Raw genomic sequence first — 26,093 nt, 5'->3', positions numbered from 1 at the left:
TGGCCAGCCAGCCAAATCCTGCCCCAAGCGATAATTAACCCCAAAAAAGTTACTTGTAAGCGTTTGGTGGACTAGTGCCGGTATTGTTCATTGCAGTTTTCTCAAATCTGGCCAGACTATTACGGCTGATGTCTAATGTCAGCAATTGCAAACCATGATGGAAAAGCAAGCGACTAAACAACCTAGGCTGGTCAACCGCTCCACGCCACTGCTACTTCACGACAACTCTAGACCACACACTGCACAACAGACGGCTACAAAATTAGAAGAGCTTCAATCGGAATGTCTAAGATATCCTCCGTACTCCCCGGACCTTGCTCCAACAGATTACCATTTTTTTTTCGAAATTTGGACAACTTCTTGCAAGGGAAAAAAATTAACTCTGATGGGTCAGTCCAAATCGCCTTCACGGATTTTATTGATTCCCGTCCGACTGGTTTTTTAGTAAAGGGATCAATGAACTACCTATGAGATGGCAAAAGTGCATAGAAAACAATGGTTCATACTTTGATTAATTAAATATATTATATTTAAAAATATTCGACTTTTTGTTCCTCCCATACAAATCGCCAATTTCATATGTAAGGACCTAATATATGGCCGCCCTTCAAGGATAAAGGATCAGATTAGTAAAATATTAATCATCCGATATTCTCAAGCGCGTCAGATTAAAGAAGGGTGTGTTAATTACATGCTAAAAAGATTATCTTTTTATTTCGAAGAAAATAATTCAAGGATGACGAAAACGAAAAATATCGAATACGAATCTGACGATTTCCACAAGCCGAAGTAAGAAAAATATCGTCGATAAAGTGTAATACGTGCGGCTGCATGGTGCCTATATTCGTTTAAAAATACTAACTATGAGTAATATTGACATAAAGTGTGTATTTTATGGTGAAACTACTTTGCAAAAATCAATAAAATATAAATATTTTAGAATATCGCGAGGTAAACCGGTTCTTCCGGTTAATGATTTTTAAAGCAGTTTTTTAAAATTATCATATAATAAATACAAGTTCTACTTGAACAACATACACTTTTTGCTATTTCTTGACCTTATCTATCAATTAAGTTCAATGATTTAAAAAATATATATATTTAATTATCATATTAGGCGAATAATAATAAGATAATGTTCAGATTATGAGACATCACGACTAGGAAATAAAGATGAACCATATAGGTCTTAATCTGACGCCCTTGAGTATTACAAAATGGCGATTTTTTAATGCATATTCTAATAACGCTCGAGAGTTTCCGTCGCATCCAAATCGTCAGATTATTAGATGAGATCGTTTTTTTAGGTTCACATAACATCCACTTAGAAAATCTGACGCGCTCGATATTTTTTTTTTCATTTTCACTCCTACCATGCAATCCATCAGATTAACATACGTACATTATTAAAAATACGTGGGATATCGATGCTATCAATATCTGACGCGCTCGAGTATGTCCATGACACAGATATTTTCACACTTTTGAAAATCTATAGCTCCTCCCCCCACCGAATAGGTCTATGACGCTCGAGTAATCGTAGGCTCCCCTACTGTAAGCTACATTTTAACAGAGTAGACATTTTAACAATTATATATAATATATTGATGTAAATCAAGCGTGTGTTCAATCCACTATGGCTTAAAACTTATTAGCAACAACAATTAGACACGAAACAGTCAAGTGACGCCTAGACAATACCTTAAATTCTGAATCACGCTAAAGATGGAACTGAACTCCTCGTATCGAATAATTATTGTTATTTATTTATGTATATCAAAGCATTCACCGTCTCGAAATGTGTCCACGTTTTGGTGTATTTGTGTATTTCTTAGTAATTTTTATTTATATGCTTATAATATTGCGACAAATGAAACGGAATTATAATTATATATTACTTTATTTTCATTAACTACAATCATTGAGGAAAACACAACGTTAAAAAATACACTATAAATAACTTTAAACAAATAAAGATTTTCTGAATTCAAACTTGAATATAATCAAAGGTAAAATACAGTGCAAATAATTAAGACAATTGTAAACAAATGTTTATAATTTAATATTTATATAACGTGAATGAATATTGTTATTTTAAAATCTTTTTATTTTCTTATTATGTGTGATACTTGCGTAATTAAATGTGTATATTTTGAGAATCTACCACGAGCTTTGACAATATTAAACGATATATATTTTTAAAAAAATCTCAAGTTTTGAAACTGATTTTAAACAAAGATTATTATATATACGTTGATTACTTTGTCAAACTGATGGCAGGGATTGTATGCGTGATAAGTTTTTTAAATATGCATTCCTACTTATTATCATATCCATTTAAATAACTAAGGTGTCTGAATTATATATTATATTTGAGCCATTCAAAGTCTGTCATAAATTTGAAGAATTACATACAAGGTAATCTAATTACATCTTATATCCTAGTTATAAAATTAGGAGTATTTGTAAATTTACAGCTCGTCGTGTTTGGGCCCTGAGAATTCTTCATGGCTGATGAAACCATTCTTGTCTTTGTCCTCGTGTTGGAAGATTTCCTCTACAAGCTTGTCATGGCTCTCCAACATCTGCTTAACGTCCTCGCTGATTTCACCACCGTCTGGGGGCACCATTTGCTTCTTAAGGTAATCACTGACCTAAAATCAAAAGGTTAAAAAATGTTATTCAAAATTCATTCAATTAAATATGAATATTTAACATTGTTATGTTATGATTATTCTTGTATGTCCAAGATTTGATGGGGAAACGACGATTATAGAAGGCCTGTTTTCTAGAGTATATTTAAAGACAATGCTTGTAGACTATACTGTGTTTGTTTCCCTGAAGGCAATTTCAGAGCGCATTGATGGAACACTGGGTACAATTGATTGTATACTGCAGAACAGAATCTTAATTTATTCGAAAATACATGTTTAAACTTTAACCTAAAAACCAACTAAATTCTATATTGTATAATATTGTACGTGTATATTGAAAATAAGTATGTACTGTAACCATACATCTAAATATAATAATAAGTTTGACTTTAATCAGGGAATGTTATTAGTATGAATGAGTGGATTATGGCCACGTTCAAAAAATATAATTTTTCTAATCTAATTTAAAACAGCAAGCAACATCGAAACTATTGTTGTAAAAATAAGCCTATGAGAAACTAAATTCAATTGATAAATGCATGCAAAATGCATCCCAAACCAAAGCTCAAAGTCTACAAGCGTCAGCCGAGTCCCATCACCTCGAATATGATCGTGGACTGACCTCCTCTCTAGATAATTCCCTGTCACCATCAGTGTCCATCGCCTGGAACGCTAAGTCTATACTCACTTCTTCACGCGATAGCATGTTGTCAGCGTCAGCGTCGATTTCTTTGAAGACATTGGTGGTTGGTGGTGAATCTCCAATGTTGATAAGCTCGACTTCGAAGTGGAGGGTGGCGTGGGGTGGGATAACATTACCGGCTCCACGTTCGCCATATCCGAGGGAGGATGGTATGGTCAATTTACGCTTTTCACCTGAAAATTTGTTCAGTTACTTTCTATTCCTTCAGCAACTTTTAATTTTAATGAAATAAAAAACATACTAATAGTAATCCCCTTTGTACAATTAATGAATAATACGATCCCATGTACTTTCAGACAGTAAAGTAAACATTTAATAAAATAGACGACAGTCTTAGATACAGTTTTAATGAGGATGTGCATTACGCGCGTATATAGTGATTCACTATGTATGCGCTCTCGGCACTGGTAGCAATTGCGACCTGGTTATATCCCATCATAACCAAGGTAAACGTCATGTAAAATGGGTATAAACTCATATAATTTATTTTAAATTCGGTTAACCATAAATCAGGCAATATATTTGCCTGATTTATGTTTGTAGTTTTCAACTCTACTCCAAAATCTATTTATTTCTTAAAGTATTCTTATAACTTTTAACTGTTTCTTATAACAAAAGTCGATCTGAGAGAGAAGACAGAAATAAATAGATTATAAAAGAGACAGCATAGATGATGAAACGGACTGATGAGTGTCCTACATGGAACGGTATTAAGGAATGCAATACACTCTTACTTGAAGAACTCCCAAAACGAAGTTGATATAACAGACAATTTACTTGTGTATTCTTCGTCAATGTGAGATCGTCAACAATTTATATAATGTAGAAAATTATAACTTACCAACACACATGTCGAGTAAACCCTCATCCCATCCTTTAATGACTTGACCCACTCCGAGTTGGAAAGTGAAAGGCTGATCGCGATCGAAACTGAAAAAAAAATGCCAATGGTTAAAAAATACCTTAATACCTGATATAAGCTAGTTGACTTATACGTCGAAAAAGAGTAAAAACATATTTATAGTAAATCTATATAATAAAATTATCTTTACTTTAAAATAGGACCTACTCTCTCAATATCTCTTTGTTATATCGTGAAATAGAACATAACTGAACAAATAATGTATTAAGGGGACATTAAGGTTGACACTATAGCTTTAATTACCGGTAAGAATATTAGTTTCAAGTTGAAACGCATTTCAGCATTAAAGTATATTAAAAATTAAATACACAGTCTAGTATCTACTCACAACCATTATACATACAATTATAAATTCTGTTTTATTGTTAGTTACAAGATAGCTATTAATTTGCATTTTGTAATTGATATAATTATTCGGTTAGGTTTAATTATAGGTTTCAAAAGGTCTTTACTCGGAATTGCCTCGAGGGCAGAAAAATTACGTCTACCTGACTAAGTAGACGAGGAACACCAGAAACCTCGGAAGATGAGAGACAAGTGGAAGTGTTTGGCGGAGGTCTTCACTCCTTCTGAGGTCATGTACTACTATAGTAGTCGAATAAAGGCTATTTTATTCTTTAAATTAAATCTACTAACTTTACAAAAAGACAAATAAATTACAGTCAAATAGGAGACAGTAATAAGTCAATAATAAGCAACGTTATTACAAATAACTTGCATATCGGTACAGTATAACAGCCAATCATTCTAAAATGTAAAATTATAGGCATAATATGGTAAAGGTAACAACTTATTATATCAAATTTATTAATTTCTAGTAAGTTATGTTAGTAATTAAAACATTCAGGGCCCGATTCAGAGTTGAAATTTAGCGTTAATACGACTCGATGTGTTATTGAACCAATATACTATATTCGTATAGACAGAAAACACGTCACTTATAAAAAAAAATAACATGATATTTGCCGTTATAGATATTTGCTATTTTAATTGTGACAAGTTACACTTATAAATATTACAAAGATTTTTTGTATTATTGAAAAATGTGTTACTATTGAAAACAAGCAATTATATAAGAATACAGCGAATACGAAGTATAAAGGCCGATATGTTAGAGACTTATTTAAAATACCTTTCTTAGTTTCCACGGTATACTAACTTTGTTAAATAGCTAAGTAGTTAATAACTTAGTGAAGGACTTTGTGTCCCGATGCGAACCAAAGAGGGTTAGATTTTTTTATAACACTTACAAAGTTTTTTTCATATTATCAACACCTTCGATTTGCGTAATAAGTCGAATGTTTGTATAGTATACGTACATTTATTAATATACATTTTATTTAAATTAAGAACTAACTGTTGCATATTCTTGCATCATTCCTACAGAATTTATAAAAAATGAGCATATTTTTAAGACAACGCTTATTCTCAAAAAATATTAGTGAGAATTACTTGTACCTTTGTAATAATTGTGTTTAGTACATTACACACTTAGTTAGGGTCATTGTTATTGGTGCAAGCGTGTAATATTTTCACATCGAGAGCAGTATATCCATATTCCATACAGTTTGGCATTGTGACCGGACCATCAGATAAATTGGTTCCCAGAGTAACACTATTACACAGGCCTTTGTTCGGAAATGGAGTGCGGGACCAAATTTGCTGCATATACCAGATTTTTGGATGTGTTGTTTACCTTCATTATTTCTTTAATATTATTATAAGTATATTAGTAAATTTACCGTAGATTGCGACGAAAGTGAAATTCTAACACGACTATCATTTTATTACTTCTATGTACCGATTTAGCTTGATTACCAATGCCAATGAATTTTTGCCAATAATTACAGACTAATCTCAGATTAATATAGGTAGCAATAATTAGAATCTCATCTCTCCAGTCTTGTCGTTAAATACTAAACTTTTCGTTCATCCATTTATACACTGTAAGAGCGGTGGGTGTAATGGTTTCAGTGTGCGACTCTTATCCCTGAGACCATAGATTCGAACTCCGGCTGTGCAACAATGGCACACAGCCATACAGAAGGTCTGTCATTGTGCGAATTTTTCACATCGCTGTACGGTGAATGAAAATATCGAGAGGATGCTCTAGACACAAAAAGTTGACGGCGTGTGTCAGGCACAAAAAAATTGAATTAGAAAAAACAAATGATCGTAAAAGGCACAGAAATCTGAGGCCAAGCATTTTTTTTAATGCAGCGTATTGCATGAAGCAGTACCATTGATTTAAGTTTGAGTCCATTATTCTTAATAAACTAAATATATTCTATAGCTTGATTAAAGTTGTGGAAAATAAGAAAATAATAATATTTTATCCATCTGAAGATAATGCTTACATGAAAGAGGTTCGATTCCAACGGCCGTAAAACAATTTATTGTCTTGCATTGAATCACAGAGCTTTGATAATGTTAAGCTGTTGATGACATTTAGAGAATCGCTTCTCAAATAATTTCAATTCAATATTGTTATGTCTGAATATTGTATGTATCTGTTTTATAAATTGTTAGCTAATCCAGTACTTAGTAAAAAGCTTTGTTGTTCAAGTGTATTCCAATATTGTGCAAATATTAACAATTTAATCTAGTTGTATATAAAATATTTGCGTTTCTTCTTTGTATATTTTAATTGTTAATGCTACGTCACCTAATGTCTTAAATTTAATATGTTATATATTAATCCATAATCACTTCTCCTATAATATATTCCCAGAGAGTTACTTTGACTCCACATGTTTTTGTATGTAATCGAGGTGACAATACATGCCGTAGTTTACAATTAAACCTCATATTTAGATAGCAATCGCGTACAATGACCATTCAAGCATTACACTACGGTTAATTAAAGCCTCCGAAAACCCGTTATATACAAATTGCAACACCAAATTAAACGCTACCTGTATAATTACTCAACTCCGATCGACTCTTCTTAATAATGTAATTTAACAGACTATCATTATTTTTAGAAAATATTTAAAGATTTGCATGTGATTTTGCTTTGTCCCATTTAATGAACATTTGCTCGTACGGTGAAGGAAACGCTGGAGGACACAGACTGACCCACGCTACAGATATCAACAGGAGTTACATTGAAATTCGTTTTGTATGAAGTAACACCAAAGCTACTGTATTCATCTCAAAGCAACTTTAAGCTACATTTTTGCATGTAAGTTTTTTTTACTTTTCTTATTTAATGTATGCCATTGAAACTTTGTCGTTGCTTTAAAATTCATCAGGTATTAAACCCTATCTCTCCGTGATAAACAAATTATTTTACCAAGTAAACAATACACGAAAATGTTAAAGGATAATCGCTTAACGCTAACAATTGTTTATATCAAGAATAGTGTTGTTCATATATATCTGACCCATACTTCTCATGGCAAGTAGTTCTCTGTATATTGTTGTAGGCGATCAGTACTTTAATATTTAATATATCTACTGAGAAATAACAAACTACTGCTCAGTTAACTATTGCGAAACATTATACTCGATAAAAGCCCGTTGAATATTTTTTATGTTTCGCCACATGAGAGGCTGTATTCACTTTCACTCATCGTCGTATTCATCGCTGGCCACTTCCTTGTCTACCAAGTTATCCTTGTTACATAATTAATATTATGTAAGAGACACCTACGTTAAAGGTTAAAATAATTTATAACCCGCAAAGGCTATATTCTAAAATTTAATTAATGTAAATAAGCGAAGATATTTTGTGTTAATGCACTTTCGAAAAAAACATTCTGATATACGCGCCTACATACTAAATAATTTAAGCATTTTTATTTATAAACCCCTAGAACTAATCGATCTTCAAGCAAGCGGTTACGGAACTAGTTAATATTTATATTCTATTAGAACGTAGTTATTATCGCGAAATAATTTTTTTAATGAAACTGCTATAACCAGCTGGATCCAATCAATGTGCAACTGACACATCTTCTTCGTTTACTTCATAACATTTTTTAACATATAACAGGCTCTGTTACTGTCTGTAGTACCTCTGTGTATTAAGGTTTTATACTATCCCAAGTTTGCGTCATCTGCGCTAAGTACATATATTGAAATAATTGAATCGATGCGTACAAAAGCTTAAATTACAAATTGTAGCACAGAGTGCCGTGTTTAACGGTGGTTGATGTGACGTGAGTCATTATCGCCATGTACGCATTGTAGACCACATATATTGACCTCTTCGAAAGTTTAAACGTCATAGTGCCAGACGTAATAGAAACTAAGTGAAAGCCAACAATTGTTTAACTCTCTCCTCACACTGAACATCGTAAAGATTACAACACAAGCAATACGTGCACAAGAAAACATTTATGATTTATATTTAATTTAGAGTTGAATGAAATAAATGTCTTCCGTTAATTAGACTATATTTATATATCCTACTCCATCCTTAATATAACAGGCATAAAATTAAATTTATGCACTTAAATAATGTTATTAAATTAATGATAAATATCAATTTGAACGCAAAACAACTTGCTTATAACGATTTAAGTTATGAATTTTAATTAACACAATAGTAAATGTTAATCTTAAGAGTGCGGTTGGGTGGTTTTAATACGATACAGTTTTTTAATATAACAAAACAGGTTGACTTAGTGGTTCAGTTAACGTACAATACTAAGAATTTGAAGCCTGGCATAACGGTACAGAAATCGACAAAATCGAATTTGTTCATCATTCAGAAAAGGATGAAAAAATATATATAATCTGAGATCAAGTGGTGTAACATCACTGAAGTATACAATTAGCAGTTAAATATATAAGGTAGCATATATTATGCATATTAGTGCGACGAGTATAAATCGTGTTGTATGATACAATAATATTCCATAGATGAAAAAGAAAAAGATAAAATGTCATAGGTATCAGGGTATCGCAACCTAAGGCCCTGAAGTCAACGAGTCTTAAGATTTATTCCATTTTCAATCCTTGAGTTTGTACATGGACGACATTTTTTTATGAAAAAAAAAGATGCATCATATATTTGTTTAATTTTCAAAAGTTTGACTAAAAAACGTACAAAGGAGATGAAAATATTCTTTATCGTTGCCAGTGTATTTGTATTTTTGTATATTTACAAAGTTAGTACTGACTCTCACACCGTATTTAAGCTAAATATTCTTACATATTACCGAAGTGGAATATCGAAAAACCCCTTTGGTTTTGTCGTCAGCCATCCATATATGTTTCCTAGAAACAGACGAGCTCAGCACTTGCCTCGGTGCGCCTAACCACTAACAAAGCCAATTAATATAGAATCTAAACCTATATCGATTTCTAAATATGACGGTCTGCTGAATTGATGACTATTAAAGTATCGTTTCATAATTAAGGTTTCCTGTAAGTAATTAACCACTATTTAAACCAACAATTTTCAACATTGGTTCCGCTTAAATACTAGACAGAAAGTGGTAAATCTGCATTCAGTGAAACAGGTTGATTATCCGTGTCTAAGTACGAATATTTGAATACTTTTTCTTTCAAATGATTTAATTTGTGTAAACTACGATATAATTTCTGTGTTATTTAAGAAAAAATGAAAACGTGAATAAATAGTAAATTTTCTTGGATTATAGATTGCTTATATATATTACTACGATGTGACTCACTTAAATAAGTATATGTATTTATATTAAGTGCATTAAGTCTATGATATGTATTAATATTTAATCAAAGTTCAAGAAGTCAAGTTCGTTCCAAGTTTTTTAATATACGAGTGAAGTCAACGTTATTCGTCTATTACATAACTTTAGCGAATTCAAATTCGCAAATGTTAATAATGACCATCAATGAATAAAATAGAAAGTCCTAAAATAGAAAAGCTATTTAACTTAATAAATAATTCAATCGTGGAGCTAATACTGACCAACAATTGTCAAAGTTAAAGTTTTGTATTTCAATACGGTTACTTGCGTATTGTTTTCCCCGAAATAATAGTTTAAATTCTATAATAATTTCATCTTTCTTGTACTTTATATGGATTTTAAATATTTTTAATAATGCGCGCTTTATCACCAGTCTCTTAAGTACTCCCGTAAAAAAACGTATTGGATATACTATGCAGAATACACAACTTAGTACTAAGTCTAGAATCTGAATTTCGGCCTACATAGATAGGGCGTAATTATCTCCCTTAAAAAATCTATCAACAATAGGAAGCAAGTATCACAAATAACTATTTTTGTTACTATAAGCGTCACGTTTCATACGATATCCGCTGTACGCGGTTGCTGCCTTTGAATTTTTCACACTCCCAACCCACGCCCCCACATTATTTAATAATATATAAGACAAGCTTCGTCACATTTCGAAAAAAATACGGCGCACATTTTGTTAAATAAAATTACATTGCAATTTAATCACTTTCATTGTGTAGACGTAATTTTCTCAATATAAAATAGTTTCAAGGAAATGCCCTATAATTATTATAATTTAATCTTAGCTTAGGAAAATTGAAGCTACGCTATGCCAAGTGTAGCGACAGATACAACAAAGCGACTGAGATGGGAAAAAAGTTTCGTAACACGTTTTTCATTTATAAACTTCGATAGATATTTTTTTTTGTAAATTATATAGTTTAGAATAAATATATTATATATCGTTTCTCAGACTTGAATTAAAGCGATCAAATTCCGGACAAAAGGCTGTGTTCGTGATAACGTATTTGAATTTTTAACAGCACGGTTAGTAAAGGAACCACATGTGCTAGCCGACAAACTCTCAGAAACGGCAAATTTAATATTTATAGTTGGCAACATACCTTTTTACTACGTTATGTCTTATGAGTAATGGAAAATTTGGTAATATTTATTATTGTTGGTGACAGACTCATTGTACGGAATGTTTAGTTTTAACCAGTGAATTTATCTTAGGTGAAGAGTGATAGAATTTTATATGTATTATTGTATGTACTAAATGTGTACTCGGATCACCTAATACAATACTAAAAGGTTTAGTGTGAAGGAACAATGACGTTAGGTATCTTCTTACTTTAATATCAAAACATATCAAACCAGTGCCGTATGTAAAAAAAAAAACTGAATTGTATTTGTATATTTTGAAATATTACAACTGTTGCACGCAACGCTTCCATTTCATCGGATCCTACACACATTAAACACATTTTTAAACTTACATAACACGTTATTTTAATGTAACAAACCAACCGTAGACTTAAGAAAATCGCGGAAGGAAATATCGTTGACAAAATTTTATTAACTACGTTCTGCGCATACTTTAATGTTCATGTAAGCTTTTCCCAACAATTCCTTAGTCTGAAATTAAAATAGTATTAATGCTGATATAATAGTGAAAGCCTAATTTCTATTCCTGCTTTCTACGCCAGAAATAGTGAATGTGTTTTTTAAAATTACTTCTAGCTTCAAAAGGCGCACAGTCAAAAACTACTTTCTAAGTGTAGGTCGTAAAACGAGGCATAACTAAGAAGAAGAAATATTTTAAAGTGAATTCAAAATACATATCTCACTCTGATGTGATCCTATAAAGTCCTGTAAAAGTCTAAAGTACATAAAGCTTATTCTACACATGTACATGTACAACCTATACAATATTCGCTACAAGATGGGACTATTATGTGACTCCTATAGTCTCTAACAATGTTATGGCGAAGACATCACAACAAAGACTTTAAGGCGACCGATGTATCCATAAAAGAATTTTCTAAAACGAAGTAAAGACTAGAATATTCTAGACACAATGCGCACTAAGCCGCTTCTTCGGTACTTCGTCTTTTAGATTATTATAACATTAAGGTTTTTATTATAAAATGCTTGTTGGAAAATGCAAACAATTTTTTCATAATTTTTTTATTTAAAATGAAATTTTCAGCTTTGTTATCTCTTCAAGTAATTTGTTAAATAAGTAACATTTTGTAACGTGATATGCTACGTTTTATTATCACATATGAGTGGGAATTTCACTACGTCAGGAGACAATACCGTTATTAAATGTATATACTTTCGTAACTAAACATAAATTTTCTATTCTCAAATTAGTAGAATTGGAAAAAAGATTGTCATTCTCTCGCGTTCCATTACGATAGGAATATTTATGTCTCTCCTTTATTGTTTATTACGTAAGTAGGATGTGCGACTTCTGAAGGAAACATGTCGCCTTCTTTCTTAAAATATATTTCAGAGTGAGAAAAATATAATAATCGCATGGAAAGAAAAATTCATTCGGGGTTTTTCACTCACTAACCCACGCTTGAAAATCGAAAGCTTTGTAGGCTAATAATACTATGATAATACTGCTCCGATAGTTAGATATATTTGTTTCTAAACTTCGCGTAGGGCAATACGTATTCGAGCACGTACACCAGAATATAAGCTGTAGATGCGATGCATCTTCCTCATATTAATATATCATATTTTCATCGTAACTAAGTGAGACGGACCAATTGCTCGGTAGTTTATTATTTATTGAACTGAAAGGTGGGTGATCAATCAAGAAACCTTTTTTTAACTTATTATTACTTAGGTTCACGTACAACGCTTAATAACTTGTAGACTGGGAAAATATAATTCATATTTTTCTATTAAATGATTTGCAATTTGTGTTCTCTAGTGACAAGAATATGCTTTTACGGACTTGTAGTGATAAAACAAACTACCATCCGAAATGTGACAGAAACAATTTTGTAATCATCTTTTTAAGCTTTCCACAGTGAAATTTATTATTTACCTAACCATTGTGCAACGGAAGCTGTTCAATATACTAAGTATATTAATTCTCTACTTCGTTACATTTCTACATACTAATCAAATGCTAGGACTTAATGAGATGACGTATTTCTATTTACACGAAATGTATTACAGGTGATCAGTCAAAAGGTCTTAATCAATACATAGAATCAGTCAGTACGTTTGGAGAGTTAGTCAGGCTTATTACATTTCTATGCCTAAATGTACATGAGTGACATAATAGTAAAGACATAATTTTATGTTTATATCCAACACACAGTAACAGTAATTAAATTGAAATATCAACCTTGTATACGTGGAAAATAATATCAATATTCTTAATGCAAAAAATTCACGACAGCACAGCGCAAACAAATGTGTTGGCGAGCTTATGCCATAATAATGTCTTGTTATTTTTCTAAAACCCAACATCTGAGAATACACTTTTTACGGAGTAAAAAATGTACAACACAAACGGTGTGCAAAATAACCGTTTATCTTTAGCATATGTCAAGAACGGCTTATATTAACTTAGTAAGGAAATGTGTAGGAAAAAGCTCACGCGTACATTTGAGATAATTCTCCTTTTTAAATGTGTGAAACTAGCACGTGCTCTCATTTTCATGGTATGTAAACAAATTGTATACTGTATATAAATACATACATACATATATATATTATAAAATCTATATACAAAATATGGTGTCGTTATCTAAATTTGAAAATGGAACAACTTCTTTCTCGCAATTTACGAAAGTGGTTATACGGTGGCCATAGTCGGTGTGGCAAACGCGTAAGCTTTACCGCGAAGAAAAGTGCTCTTAATTATTAACGCAGACGAGGCACTTCGAAAACGTGCCACAAGAAAACGGTTCATGTTACGTTAGACAAGCGAGGCAGAAGGGCGCCCCTTCGCCTCTTATATTTATTCAATTTTAAAATAATGCTCGGTTTTATCATGAACTAAGGCGCTTGCAACATTATCACCGTAATTAATTGAAATGTAACTTGTAGTGGCTATGCAACGCTTTATAGGTCTAACAATCTGTTTTCATTTCTGTAGTATCACAAAGTAGTTCCATAGATAAAGCATTTTAAGTACAGTTTTCTGTGAAAGTATATTTTTTAGATTAAACTTATTGTGTCCTTCTATACTTTGTGACAAAATTAAGGCAAAGAATAGGTGAAATGAATGTTTGAGCAAGCCTTTCGGCGAAGATGTCCGGATCTTGAGCCAATTACCTTTAATAAAACAGACAAACTTCGCTGCCTCAAACACTGTTCGTGTATTATTCAAGGGGACGTAGGCCACATGTGTCCACTGACAGTTTACAGTCGAATGAACACGATTTTTCCTAGAATTGCTATGAAAAAGTATAAATATTTTCAGAGACCATGAAAGGACATTCAACTTGATGTCAAAGTTACAATAACCACGAATAACTTCTAAATTAAACTCTATATTATTAATTTCTTTAGAATGCATTTAGACACAATAAAATACGTGTTTATAGGAAACAGAATTACGTCACAAACTGTCTGTAAAAAAAATAAAATCTGCAAATTCTACCTACAACTGCTTTAAGCTAATTGTTATGCAGAAGTCGCTTCTTATGCATATCCCAGATGTATCATCAATCGTTCAGATTTACGTTTCTTAGGCGAGTGAATGATGTGAGGCACATGTAACATTTTACTCTATAAATATTTTAACATGAACAAATGAGATCAGTATCAACTTAACTTAATAAAATAAGGATTCACATAAGATTTGGCTAAAGAAAACATGTTTATTTTCACAGAACTCGTAGGACATGTTAATTGTAACTTCTTAAATGGGTTGAATGGGTAACAACGTAAGTAGGTGAAATATGAAAAAGCTTGGTAAGTTTTAATTCAGTCGATTCAACTTCTTGGATGGCTCTGTTAATAATTCAGGCGCGGAGGAAAGACCGCATCGTAACTGGTATGCCAGCCGGTTACCGCTTTAGAGGATTACGCTTGTACTTGAATCGATGCAGGGAAAATAAATGTAGGCGTACGATGAAATTTCGGCTTTTGCCGAATTTAAGTATTTTTGTTTATAATTTCAAATGTATTTTATTTAGTCTAACCCGTAAGTAAAAGATTATTTAAAATCTTTTGATGTCACTAACTGTGCTTTTGTGGGGATAATTATGTGTGAAAAAAGTAAGTGATAATTCCTATATCATTTTTCTCAATTACTCATATAACTTACAGGCAAACTGTTGAAATTAATCTGTATGGTAATCAGTCAGATTTTATTTCAAATATGGAAAACTCTAAATTATCATTCTCGTCAAGTACTTTCAAGATTTAAATAAATACCAGTTTAAAGAAAACATTTTTTTAACAGTGTTGTGTTATGTGTGTTGCGTCACCGTGACCACGCACGCTGTAAAGCACGCGAAACGTCGGAAAAATTTAAAATTATGTAAAATAATATATATAATAATACATAGCTTCTATTCGATACAAGAGTTTCTTTTTAAATCTGTAATAGCTATGTTAACAAAAGACAATACTAAATACCAGTTTATTCATTCATTAATTCAGTTGTACGTAATATAAACAAAACAAAAGAATTTTTTATTTTATTTGAACCAGTCAGTTCCATTAGCGCGTTGAACTAATTAAACGAACTCAGTATTATATTAGTATAGACAGAAGTTGATTAATTTACAAGTATAGAAACTTAAAGTAGAAGCTCGCTTGTCATGTATTTGATATATTGTATCTCTATATAAGGCGAGATAGTTAAGTACGTATATTAAACTTTTGTTTTATATCTAGCTGAACCTTATAATACTGAATATAATTGGCGTCGAATTCAGAACTGAAACTGCAATTAGAAAATTATTGATTAAATGTCCGATTAAATTGCCTGAAAGGTTTTAATTACGTAACACATTAAAAACGTATGCTGTAATACAATGTAATACAAATACAAAGGGCTTCTAACGGCAGACTGGAAATGTTTTGGACCAGATGAAGTAGATACTCTTCTTCTGGCTAAATCCAATTTTTAAAAGGTTTTCATTTAAAACCGCAAGTATATCAATAGAATGGATGTCTGTCTGTCGTTCTCGCGACGGATTGGTAGTACTTTTTCTGTATTAAGTATTAACGAACGGCAAACCTCTCCCGTCCTATAAACTTTGCCGCCATGTATCAAGCAGACCTTTACTTTGGACCATAACCTACAGATTGTATTTTATTACCAGCACTGCGCTTGAATTTTCTGAATTTCTATTTTATAGACCCGAATTGTAACAAATTACATAAGATACGAACTTAACATATTAAACTTATTTATTCATTAACCATCTCAATTATTATTAAAGGATATTCCTAATTCGTAGTATTTAAAATTAAGAATAAAAATAATTATGTTTCGAATTCTAACAATTTATTTGTAAAAAACGAAACTAATGATACGAATTAGTATTGATCCATATTTCTATTTGACCACGTAACTACCTACAAAATTATTCAGTGAAGGGCACCTAAATTGCTTATTTTCTTCTTTATAACGATGATTATAGTGTGACCCTGTTTTCATACCTATTATAGTTTTTTTAATGACCAACTGACGTAAACAGTGTTATTTCCAATGTTGTTTGTAAGTACTTAATATGAGCATTATTAAATTTTTACTTAACTGAAATTGAATGTAAATGTGGCTGAATAAGTGTTTTTTTAAAGGCGAACGGGTAGGAGTCTCAACTGATGTTAAGTGATATCGCCACCCAAGGAAGGTTTTGGTTTAATTATTAATCACCTAAACGAAAAGATACCAAGATAAATAAATAACTAAACATGAACTGGTTCGTAACGAAGGAAATAGCGAAACCGAGTATTTAACAAAGCGTTTCCATTATTAGCTTTAATTTAACAATTTAGGACACATATAGGTCGATATTTTACTTAATTTTAACACGACTTCACGAATTGTTTTATATAACTTGGATTCATACAGTTCAGTTACTTAAAAGGTGAATAAAAATTTGCTACCACTACCACTTATATCGCTTAATTTCAAGTACCCACCTCTATAAGCAGGTTTCGGAGTTCAGCAGTCACAGCATCTAACAAAAATATTAATGTAATATAAAAGATACGGAGCTATTGAATTCGCAAATGCAGCGTTCGCAGTGCCCAACGTATGCCTTTTTAGAGTACTTATTTGTAGAAACAAAATACTAGTTGAGATTTCGCCTTGCTTTGCATAATTAGGAATAAATAAGGTTATTATATACTTTCACCACTCTGAATATGCTGCGTATTTCATAAAGAAATATTTTAAATTTGATGAAGGTTTGTGTTGAGGAGGTGCCTGCAGCAAATTTTAATAGCTCATGTATTCAATAGAGTTAAGTTGCATTTGAAGACAATTGTAATTTCAATTGGAATTTCCTGATTTAATATGTTTGCTGTATTTATATTACTATTTATGTAACTTGATTATGCATTTAGATGAAATAAAAATATTTAATACTTGTGACACTTATCTTTGAAAGTTTATCGATACTGACCTTTTTTGATAATGTTTTTGACTTAAACGATTCATTGGTGATAAAGCTTAACAAAAATAACTTAATCACCTTGAAGGTGACTTTTTTACGAAAAAACAATTATTACTTTTACGTAACTTGTAGGTTACCTTGATTAATATGATTAACGACATAGTAACAAAAACGTTCTACTCACTTTTACTGATTTAAAAAAAACCTAAGAGGTTTACAATTTCTCATGAAATTTTGTGTCAATTTCGGTAATTGCGATCAGAATTTAAGAAAGACACGATGGGTATCAGATGCAAAGAAATCTCATTTTTCATATGAAGAGACATGTCTCATTATATAGAGACAGTATATGCATCTTAGATTCATATACAAATAAAGTAAATAAGAAAGAGCCGTGGTAGCCTACGCGTGGCGTATAATCCCGTACACCAATCGATTTTCAGCAACAAACACTTGCTGGTATGATAAAAATAAGTGTCGCCACAGCCGCTGTGTACGCAAAAAGTAGTGATCCAAGCACAGAAGACCGTAAATAACAATTAATAGATCTGTGGCGAAAAATCCTAGAGCACGGGGCTCAGAGTCAAAGTTTAGTAGTAATAATTATAAATGTGACCTTATAAAGAGGGCGTTTCATGGCCCAAGGCCAAGGCTAACAAAGGTTAGTTGCGCACCTGCATTATTATGACATTATTATTCCACTAATATGTAATTATTTATATTAATTAGAAATACGAATGGAGATAGATAATGATGTTGTGATTGCAGCCGCGAGGTTCGAATACTCAATAACCATTGCATTAACAAGGAACCTGATTTATAAATACATCCTCAGGGGATTGACACGGTTCTAGTATGGATAATACGATTTAGTTATTAGAAATACCGTGCTTGGGGACTTTCATATTAGGTTTAATTAATAGTTGAACACCAAACAATTGTTGTCGAAAAAATTGAAAAAAAAAGTAATCATGATGAATCAAAAATTTCTTAAACAAGTGGCTATTCAATCCCCCCCCTTCCTCTAGTAAGCAGAGCTCTCAAAAATAATAGTACATTGCGGTATTAATATTTTGTAAGAATCCTCGAAAATGCATTTCGTTTTCAAGCATAGACAATCACAAGGACGTAATCACCAAATAAGAAAATCAAGCCCCCTCCCCCTATAGTGCTTGCATAAAACTTGAACGGCCCCAAAGAAGAAAATTTCTTTGTTTAGGGGTATGCATGTGTTAACTTTTTCAAGTCGTACTTGTATTACAGTTACAGAAATGAACGCGAGTTGTTTTATTTAAATTATCATAAACATATAAGTCTGTTATAACTTTGTAGAAATGAACCATATCATTTAATAGTAGCACCTAGAAATATCCATCCGAAGCTCGACACGTTTGCGTTTGCGATTCAATTAGAAACGCGTTTCCCTCATACGTATCTAATCGATTACTTGCCATTTTACTAACATCATTATCAAATTACTAGTTTACATATCAAGCTGGTTACAAATGAATGTAAAAAACTCAATGTTTTAATATTCATAGCTGTGATGATGAAAAAAACACATTATGCTTCGTATCGCTTTGTTGATCCAGGCCGGACAGATATCGTATCTAGAGTTTTAAAACATTTAAATGAAAATCAGTGGCGTTACAACCTCTTTAGGTCTGGGCCTCATATTTTTGTATCTGTTTCATGATCATTTGTCAATATATTGTGCAAGTACATGATCAGCCTCCTGTGCCTGACACACTATGTCGACTATTTGGGTTTAAGCCGGTTAACGACGAATGTTAAATGCGCACATAGAGAGAATATCCATTGGTGCACAGCCGGGAATCGAAGCCGGGGATGTGATTCGCACGCTGAAGCCACTAGGCCAACATTGATCCCAAAACATTTTAATAATCTATATAATAAGTGCCCAACAATACCTACTACGTAAAATATAACGATTTCCAATACCAATACCACTCATCAATTGCTCAGAAGGGGTAATCCCTAACAAAACACTGATTTGCATTATTATGACGTTAACGATAAACACAATTTCGATGATATTTCATTATATTTATTCAAGTACTGAGGTTACGTGGGTACGAGGTATTTAACAAAAACATAAGTTTTTCAAATTAAGCCATTAGACGCTAGATGCTACCTCACATGCTATAAAATATGCACAAGTTGACTACAGATCTATTTTCAACAGGCTGCTAATGATACCGTGTAGGTTGTACGTGAAACTGAAAAATAACAGTACAGTATTTATCACGAGGCCTAGATTGGATTCGCGGCTACCTTTACACACCTATAGCCTTGTATAGTGCTTTGAAAACAGTGTTCATACTTTATACACATGATTGAACAATGACGTCGACATAAAATTCTTGGGTCGTTATAGCTATCAAAAATCTTGAGAGACCTTTTGTCTTAAGTAACAATGCAGTTATTATGTATTTAATTTTTTACGTTCCAGTCTCTTATGACATATGATAGAATTATTTTACATAGATTTGTTGGCGACGTGAATCGAATCATAAACTTCAAAATATGTTATAAATTTTTTTTACGTTTACTTAATTATTATATATCGATATCCCAGAATATCCACTCTACATTTGAAAATTAATTTGTTTCTAAGCGAAATTAATTTCTCATTAAATTTCCATCGAGGACCGTGCGAGATTGTCGTCTACACTGGTAAATATATTTTTAGGGAAGTTAAACAGTTTAAAATATATATCCAGTAGAATAGAACGGTGAAAATTTTTTTGGCAGTTCGTGTATTTATAGAGAAGTAGATTTTTATTCCATCTGTAGCGACTTGGAAAAGACTTGAATAGATATAGATAGATAGAGAGATAGATATAGATATAGATAGATAGATATAGATATAGATAAAGATATATATATATAGATATATATACATATAGATCAAATGCTATGCAGGTAGTCAAAGTAAAAACGTCAAATATTTCGGCAAAAAACATATTTTAACTTTTTTTCTTTACCTATATATCGGACTAGCGTCATGATTGATAGCTTGTAATTTGCCGTGGCTAGTTTTACGACTGAGCCTAAAAGAGTCACTTTAGTCATTAGTGTTTGTTTTATTTATTAAATCAACGACTGTTTAACAAGTAATTATAAGCATATTTAGTATTTCTTGTATTTTATTAATTTATATATTAAGGTATATAAGTAATATAAATAATAAACTAAGTAAATATTTTCAGCCGTTCCTCATTCAAAAATAGAGCCAATTACTCTGCGAAACGAAATATTGAATTGAATATTATTCAAATATTCAAATGTCTATTTTATTGAACAAACGACTATCACTCGAATGAACAAATAATTCTTTAATTAAATTTGTAATAGACAACAATACAAAAACACAAAATACGTGTAATAAACTGATTCACATCGAACGAAACCGTATAAAATATAACGTCGAATTCGGATAAAAAGAAATAAAACAATTTATTGGTTTTTTGCTTTTGTTCAATCCTATGTAGAGATTTTTTTTTTGGTGAGCTATCTCAAATTCGATTTACAAAAAACTATAACGGTATTGGATTCGCGAAAGAATGACCAAAAAAAATTACGTGTGCATGATATTCGAACCAATTTTACTACCTTTAAATATTTTTCCTTTTTGTAATTTGTAATTTTAGCCTAGAGTTTAAGGTTACTACATGTTCGTGCGTTCGAAGCTCGCTATACTAACGTGTTAAAGTACTCAATGAATGCTTGCTCACACGGTGATGAAAAGATCGTGAGGAAATTGATCTTATAATCTACAAAAAAATAAAAAAGCGGATTAATAGAGCAGCGTAAATAAGACAAATAAAAATAACGGATAAACGCCCACCTTCATTTCTCATTAAACGTCTTAGGCGCTTCCATGAAAAAGTCACTAGTATCTCATTAAAACTGCATTTACTAAAATAGTAAATACTGGCAACACTTTAATGAGGGTTTATGTGTTTAGTAGAAAAACTAGAACGTTTATTGTGTAGCATAAAGATGACATTTTACGTAAATGTGTCATTATTTGTTATGAGAATAATAAAATGTCTATAGACAAGAAAATGTAATGATATGGAAAAAAGAAGTTTCAATAGTATTGCAGATACTGTCACTAAACAGCGATTGCATCTCAAAATATTAATATATTTTATTTTATTTTATTACAACAACAGACGATGTTTTCCATGTAACTTCTTATTCCATTTATCTCATTGCATAAAAACAAATGAGACCAATTAAGACACGGCTAATAACAAGGACTCAATAAAAAACAAACAACGAAGACTATTTCTATGGAATGAATAATTTAATTGTGACATTACATCCCTGACATTTTGAATTAAATTATGCTGATGTCACAAAAGTGACGGGTGTTTGTATTTTTATATTGCAAATCGAGTTAGACAAAAAAGAAAGCTCAGCTGAGCGGTGTTAACCCAATAATAACACAAATAAATGTAAATATTCGGTATTTTAATGTTTTAAGGACTAAAGAAATTTTGTAAAATTTATATACAAGCTAATAATGGATTGAATGGTGCATGTGACATATTACGTATATGTATTTAAGTACCAGTATCGGTTTCGAAACTGATAAATATTAAATAAGAGGATTTTAATTAAACGGTCTTCATTTATTTTACTGTGTCAATTACATTATGTTTGATATTAATTGTTTTTAATTCCGCGAAGCTTTTTCTTACACTTTTCCTATTTTACTCTTCAAACTTCTAAATAAATTGAACTATTGTCACTCTTACCTGCCATAGGCGGATCTTAGAGATACAATAATATTTAGAGCTTCATACGAACCACGGAAACACCTTACCGATTTCTCATACCTTAAATTACATTCTACTACTACAACTTTATTACGACTTACTTTGTATAAAATACATAATATTATTTTAATGGGTATTCAGATCTTACAACGAAATTTGACGCTACAAATAGGGACTTCCAAATGTATCCTTAAATATATTAACTACATTACTTAGTTTCAACGTAGTTAGTAGCAAGTACTGTAGGAATTCTGTTGTTTCAAATTAATGTCATTTTTATAAGACGCCATTTTCGTTAATAAATTCCCTGCTTCGAATAACATAATATGTAATGTGCTGCATTAAACTTAGTCAAGGTGCAAAGGCATGTGAATTATAAATATTATAATGTGCAAAATTTTCACATGAACGTAAACTGTAATAAGAGTAACGACCAAAGTTTTGCCTTAACACAATATGAAGTGTGCTCAACTTAGCAAGGTAATCATAAAATATATTATGTCTTGGCTTTTTTATTACTTTCGATGGGGGTGTATGTATGTTACTTAGTACCAGCGTAGCTTGATGTCTTGGATGACTCGGTTCAAATGCAAGACCGTTTAGCCCTGTCAACTGTGGGGACCCACGCAATAATGTGTATTATGTGTTGATAATTCTTATATTTAAGTCTTTCGTGTCATTGTGCAATAATTAGGTATTGCTTCCATAGAAATCTAACTCAAACCTAATCCAATATATTTTTAGGAAAATCTTTAGAAATATAATACCTCAATTAGTAGGAGTAATTTCGTCGAGAGAAACCAATAGTTTGACATTACTAATCTAACCATGATTGTGGCATTGTCGGCGAATACCAATATTGCTAAAAAAACCTTTAAAATTATCCATTGGCAGAGCCACAATTCACTTACAAACTTCTTCAAAGACCTACAAATCTAACGCAATTTAGGTTTAAAAATTATCGAATGGGTTGCCTGCTAATTGCATTGCAATGTCGTATTTCTTATTTAATTGCATTGATTGAGGAAATTAGCTGTGCTCTTTCCGGATACGATTCGGTTTTAGTTTGTGGAGTGGGTAATGTATTCGTTTGGCTACTTCACAATTAAGAATTTAGAGAACATTATTTTATTTTTCTTCGGCTTTGATTAAATCGCTATCGCTATCGACTCCTGTCTCTTTAATTTACAATTACTTTGCATATTCATTGGCGTTAAAATATTTTCTACGTTAAAGCTCCGTAGCTTCAGTTTTTGAATTTCTCTTATTTATGTCATTTGTAGGACTCAATGACAACTCTATCTTGTTACACATAGAAGCATAATATTGAGATAGCGTAGAGTAACAGCGATAAACAATTTTGATTTCATAAATTCTAGTAAGTAATTAGTTAAACAGCGAGGGCAATAGCACTTTGCTATCAATTTGACCTAACTTATTAATAACCATTACGTATACAGAATTGTGTTTAATTTCTAAAACTTTGATTAATAAATGTAAAACGCTTACAACAAAAATTAAATAATACTCAGGGAAAGTAAAATTCAAGATGATAACTAAACCGTTACATAGAAACAAACAAAATGATTTCTATGTAACGGATAAATAATAAGTTTCAAAAATGGAACAATATAGGACACTAAACTGTAAAAGATCTGGCACGCATGTATTTCTGTAGCTCTATTAGTTTACGCCAATAACGACTCTAAACCATAAAATTATATAGGTCATAATCCTATCTACAATACAGAGTACCGTACTTTAAATATTCCTTTGCGTATTTAAAAAACAACGCAACGGTCACCTAACCCATAATAAAATCGTGACCAAAATAATTAACTACGATTACAGTTATTGTATGACGTCATGGCGTCAAAGGATTTCACAACTTAGCACGTGTTTACCTTAAAATCATAAAACAACATCCGGTTAGTAATAAAGTGTACTCACCTCGAATCAAACTTGTGGCCGTCGTCCAGGGTACCTGTGTAGTGCATAGTAAGCATGTCGCCATTCTTAGATTTTTCTGTGCAGCCTTCGGGAGTACTGACTACTTCAACTTTAAGTTTGGTGACAGCTTCTGGATCGGCGAGAGTGATCCCGGCGATAGCCAGCACCGCAAATACGCAGCGCAACGCCATAATAAAGTTACGAAAAGTTTCAGTGGAGCGAAGACACGTTCTCTCTGCGTACTCGCTCGGATTGAACTGACATGAAGTAGCGCGACTGCAGTGTGCAAACTGACGGACGCGGGTGAGTTGGTGAGCGCCGACTGGTTTCCGCCAAATAGAAGTTCAAGTTATACAAACTTTGCCAGATCACTGCTGATTGTTGTTACTGGTCTCGCTCTCAAAAGTATTGCTCAGCGTAAGAATAGAGCGAGACGATAGTAGTTTTATCATGACTTTGTTCCCGATGACGCGGCATCCGTACCCACTTGTCAGATGCCACGCACGCCAATGATGACGTGCCGATGCATCACCACATCACTTTGATTTCGGATCGCTACAACCTCATTATAATTAGTAAAATCGTTTCTAGACTGGTAACATATTGTTTTAAATTGGCAATAATAGAGATTTTGGTAATAAACTTTATATAGGTACTCCATAGTGCGAATAATGTTATCTGGACATTTACGCGCGATAAAATATTTCCGGTGATATTGTGTATGGAAAAATTAAGACTTGTCCATAAGCTGTAGGCTTACGATTAGAAATAGTATGAATATGTAATATATTTTATAATTGTTAATAATAGTTAAAGTTGCTAATTATCAAAATTAAAAGTAATTAAAATAACCTTAAGAATAGACAAGAGATCAAAACATAAACGACCGATCGCCCCATTCAATTATTTTCTTAATATAATTATTATGCCTACTTGTCTTAATTCTATGTTGTATTGGATATTTAATATCCAATTTAGCACATCGTCTTATCGTCTCGTCAATTTACATCCTAGAGGCGTAAGAATATAAACTCCTGTAAAACAAACTTGTGCCTGAAGACTAATATTTGAATAATAGAGAAGTGTTCACGGTCCGCGCCTCGTAGAGTTTTCTCAGAACTGTGAACAAGAACCTAACATTATGTCTCAACTTTATGTTTTAGCCCGTCGCTGGGGGACACCTTATTCTTTTTGAATTTGATAAACTTATCGTTGCTTCACCACATTCAAAGCATTGAAGCAAAACACGGCTGTTAACGGCAAATGAAGAACTAAAATATATTATAATAGATTGTTATGAGAATATAAACTACTAGCATATGTAGGAGAGCCTTACAAACCATTTTCAAACTTTACATTCCTATTTTATTTACTATATCCAAATACCACTAGCTATTGTGGTTATAAAAGAAAATACAACGACTTTACTAAGCCGGTGTCGTAATGCCACATGTTTTTTTGCTTCTGTGATTATTATCTGATTAACAGCTTAAATATTTTGATAATTAAATATAGGATTATTTCTTTATATAAAAAAGAGGAAACATTTATATCTTGGTAACGAATAAATCTTAAAACCAACACAACTGCTATGTATAGATACATATTTAAAAAAATTAAGTTTTGAATCTAATTCACTCTAAAAAATTGTTCGTACAGTAAAATTTTTAGTCTTTAACTGGTATATAATTTGCATGAAAATTAACAAAATTTTAAAAATTACTGTAAGAATTGTTTATAGTAAACTATTTTAATTAATAATATATAT

The 26,093-nt window shown here is 31.9% G+C and overlaps 1 protein-coding gene across 2 annotated transcripts; it reads right to left on the bottom strand.

Annotated features, from left to right (window-relative positions):
- Positions 1-1,912: 1,912 nt before the first annotated feature.
- LOC123718788 (FK506-binding protein 2-like) lies at positions 1,913-24,653 on the bottom strand. 2 transcript variants are annotated; one of them, XM_045675577.1, is made up of 4 exons: positions 24,326-24,653; positions 4,199-4,287; positions 3,277-3,530; positions 1,913-2,654 (listed from the first exon to the last, which is right to left on the bottom strand). In XM_045675577.1, the coding sequence occupies exons 1-4, from the start codon at positions 24,514-24,516 to the stop codon at positions 2,472-2,474; spliced, it is 717 nt and encodes a 238-aa protein (XP_045531533.1). In that variant the 5' UTR covers positions 24,517-24,653; the 3' UTR covers positions 1,913-2,471. The 2 variants fall into 2 exon arrangements, with proteins under 2 accessions (XP_045531533.1, XP_045531534.1); XM_045675578.1 differs by having other exon boundaries at positions 1,920-2,654; positions 3,343-3,530; positions 24,326-24,646.
- Between the last annotated feature and the right edge of the window lie 1,440 nt (positions 24,654-26,093).

The sequence above is a fragment of the Pieris brassicae genome, chromosome Z (assembly GCF_905147105.1).
Source record: "Pieris brassicae chromosome Z, ilPieBrab1.1, whole genome shotgun sequence".
NCBI classification, from domain to species: domain Eukaryota; kingdom Metazoa; phylum Arthropoda; class Insecta; order Lepidoptera; family Pieridae; genus Pieris; species Pieris brassicae.
This window is presented reverse-complemented; position numbering and strand designations above follow the sequence as displayed.

What these genes read in the sequence shown, in the direction of transcription:
- LOC123718788 (XM_045675577.1), bottom strand. Translation starts at nt 24,516, where the DNA reads ATGGCGTTGCGCTGCGTATTTGCGGTGCTGGCTATCGCCGGGATCACT. An exon ending in GGCCACAAGTTTGATTCGAG is followed by an intron (nt 4,288 to 24,325) that starts GTGAGTACACTT and finishes TTTTTTTTTCAG; the next exon opens with TTTCGATCGCGATCAGCCTT. An exon ending in TTTACTCGACATGTGTGTTG is followed by an intron (nt 3,531 to 4,198) that starts GTAAGTTATAAT and finishes ACAAATTTTCAG; the next exon opens with GTGAAAAGCGTAAATTGACC.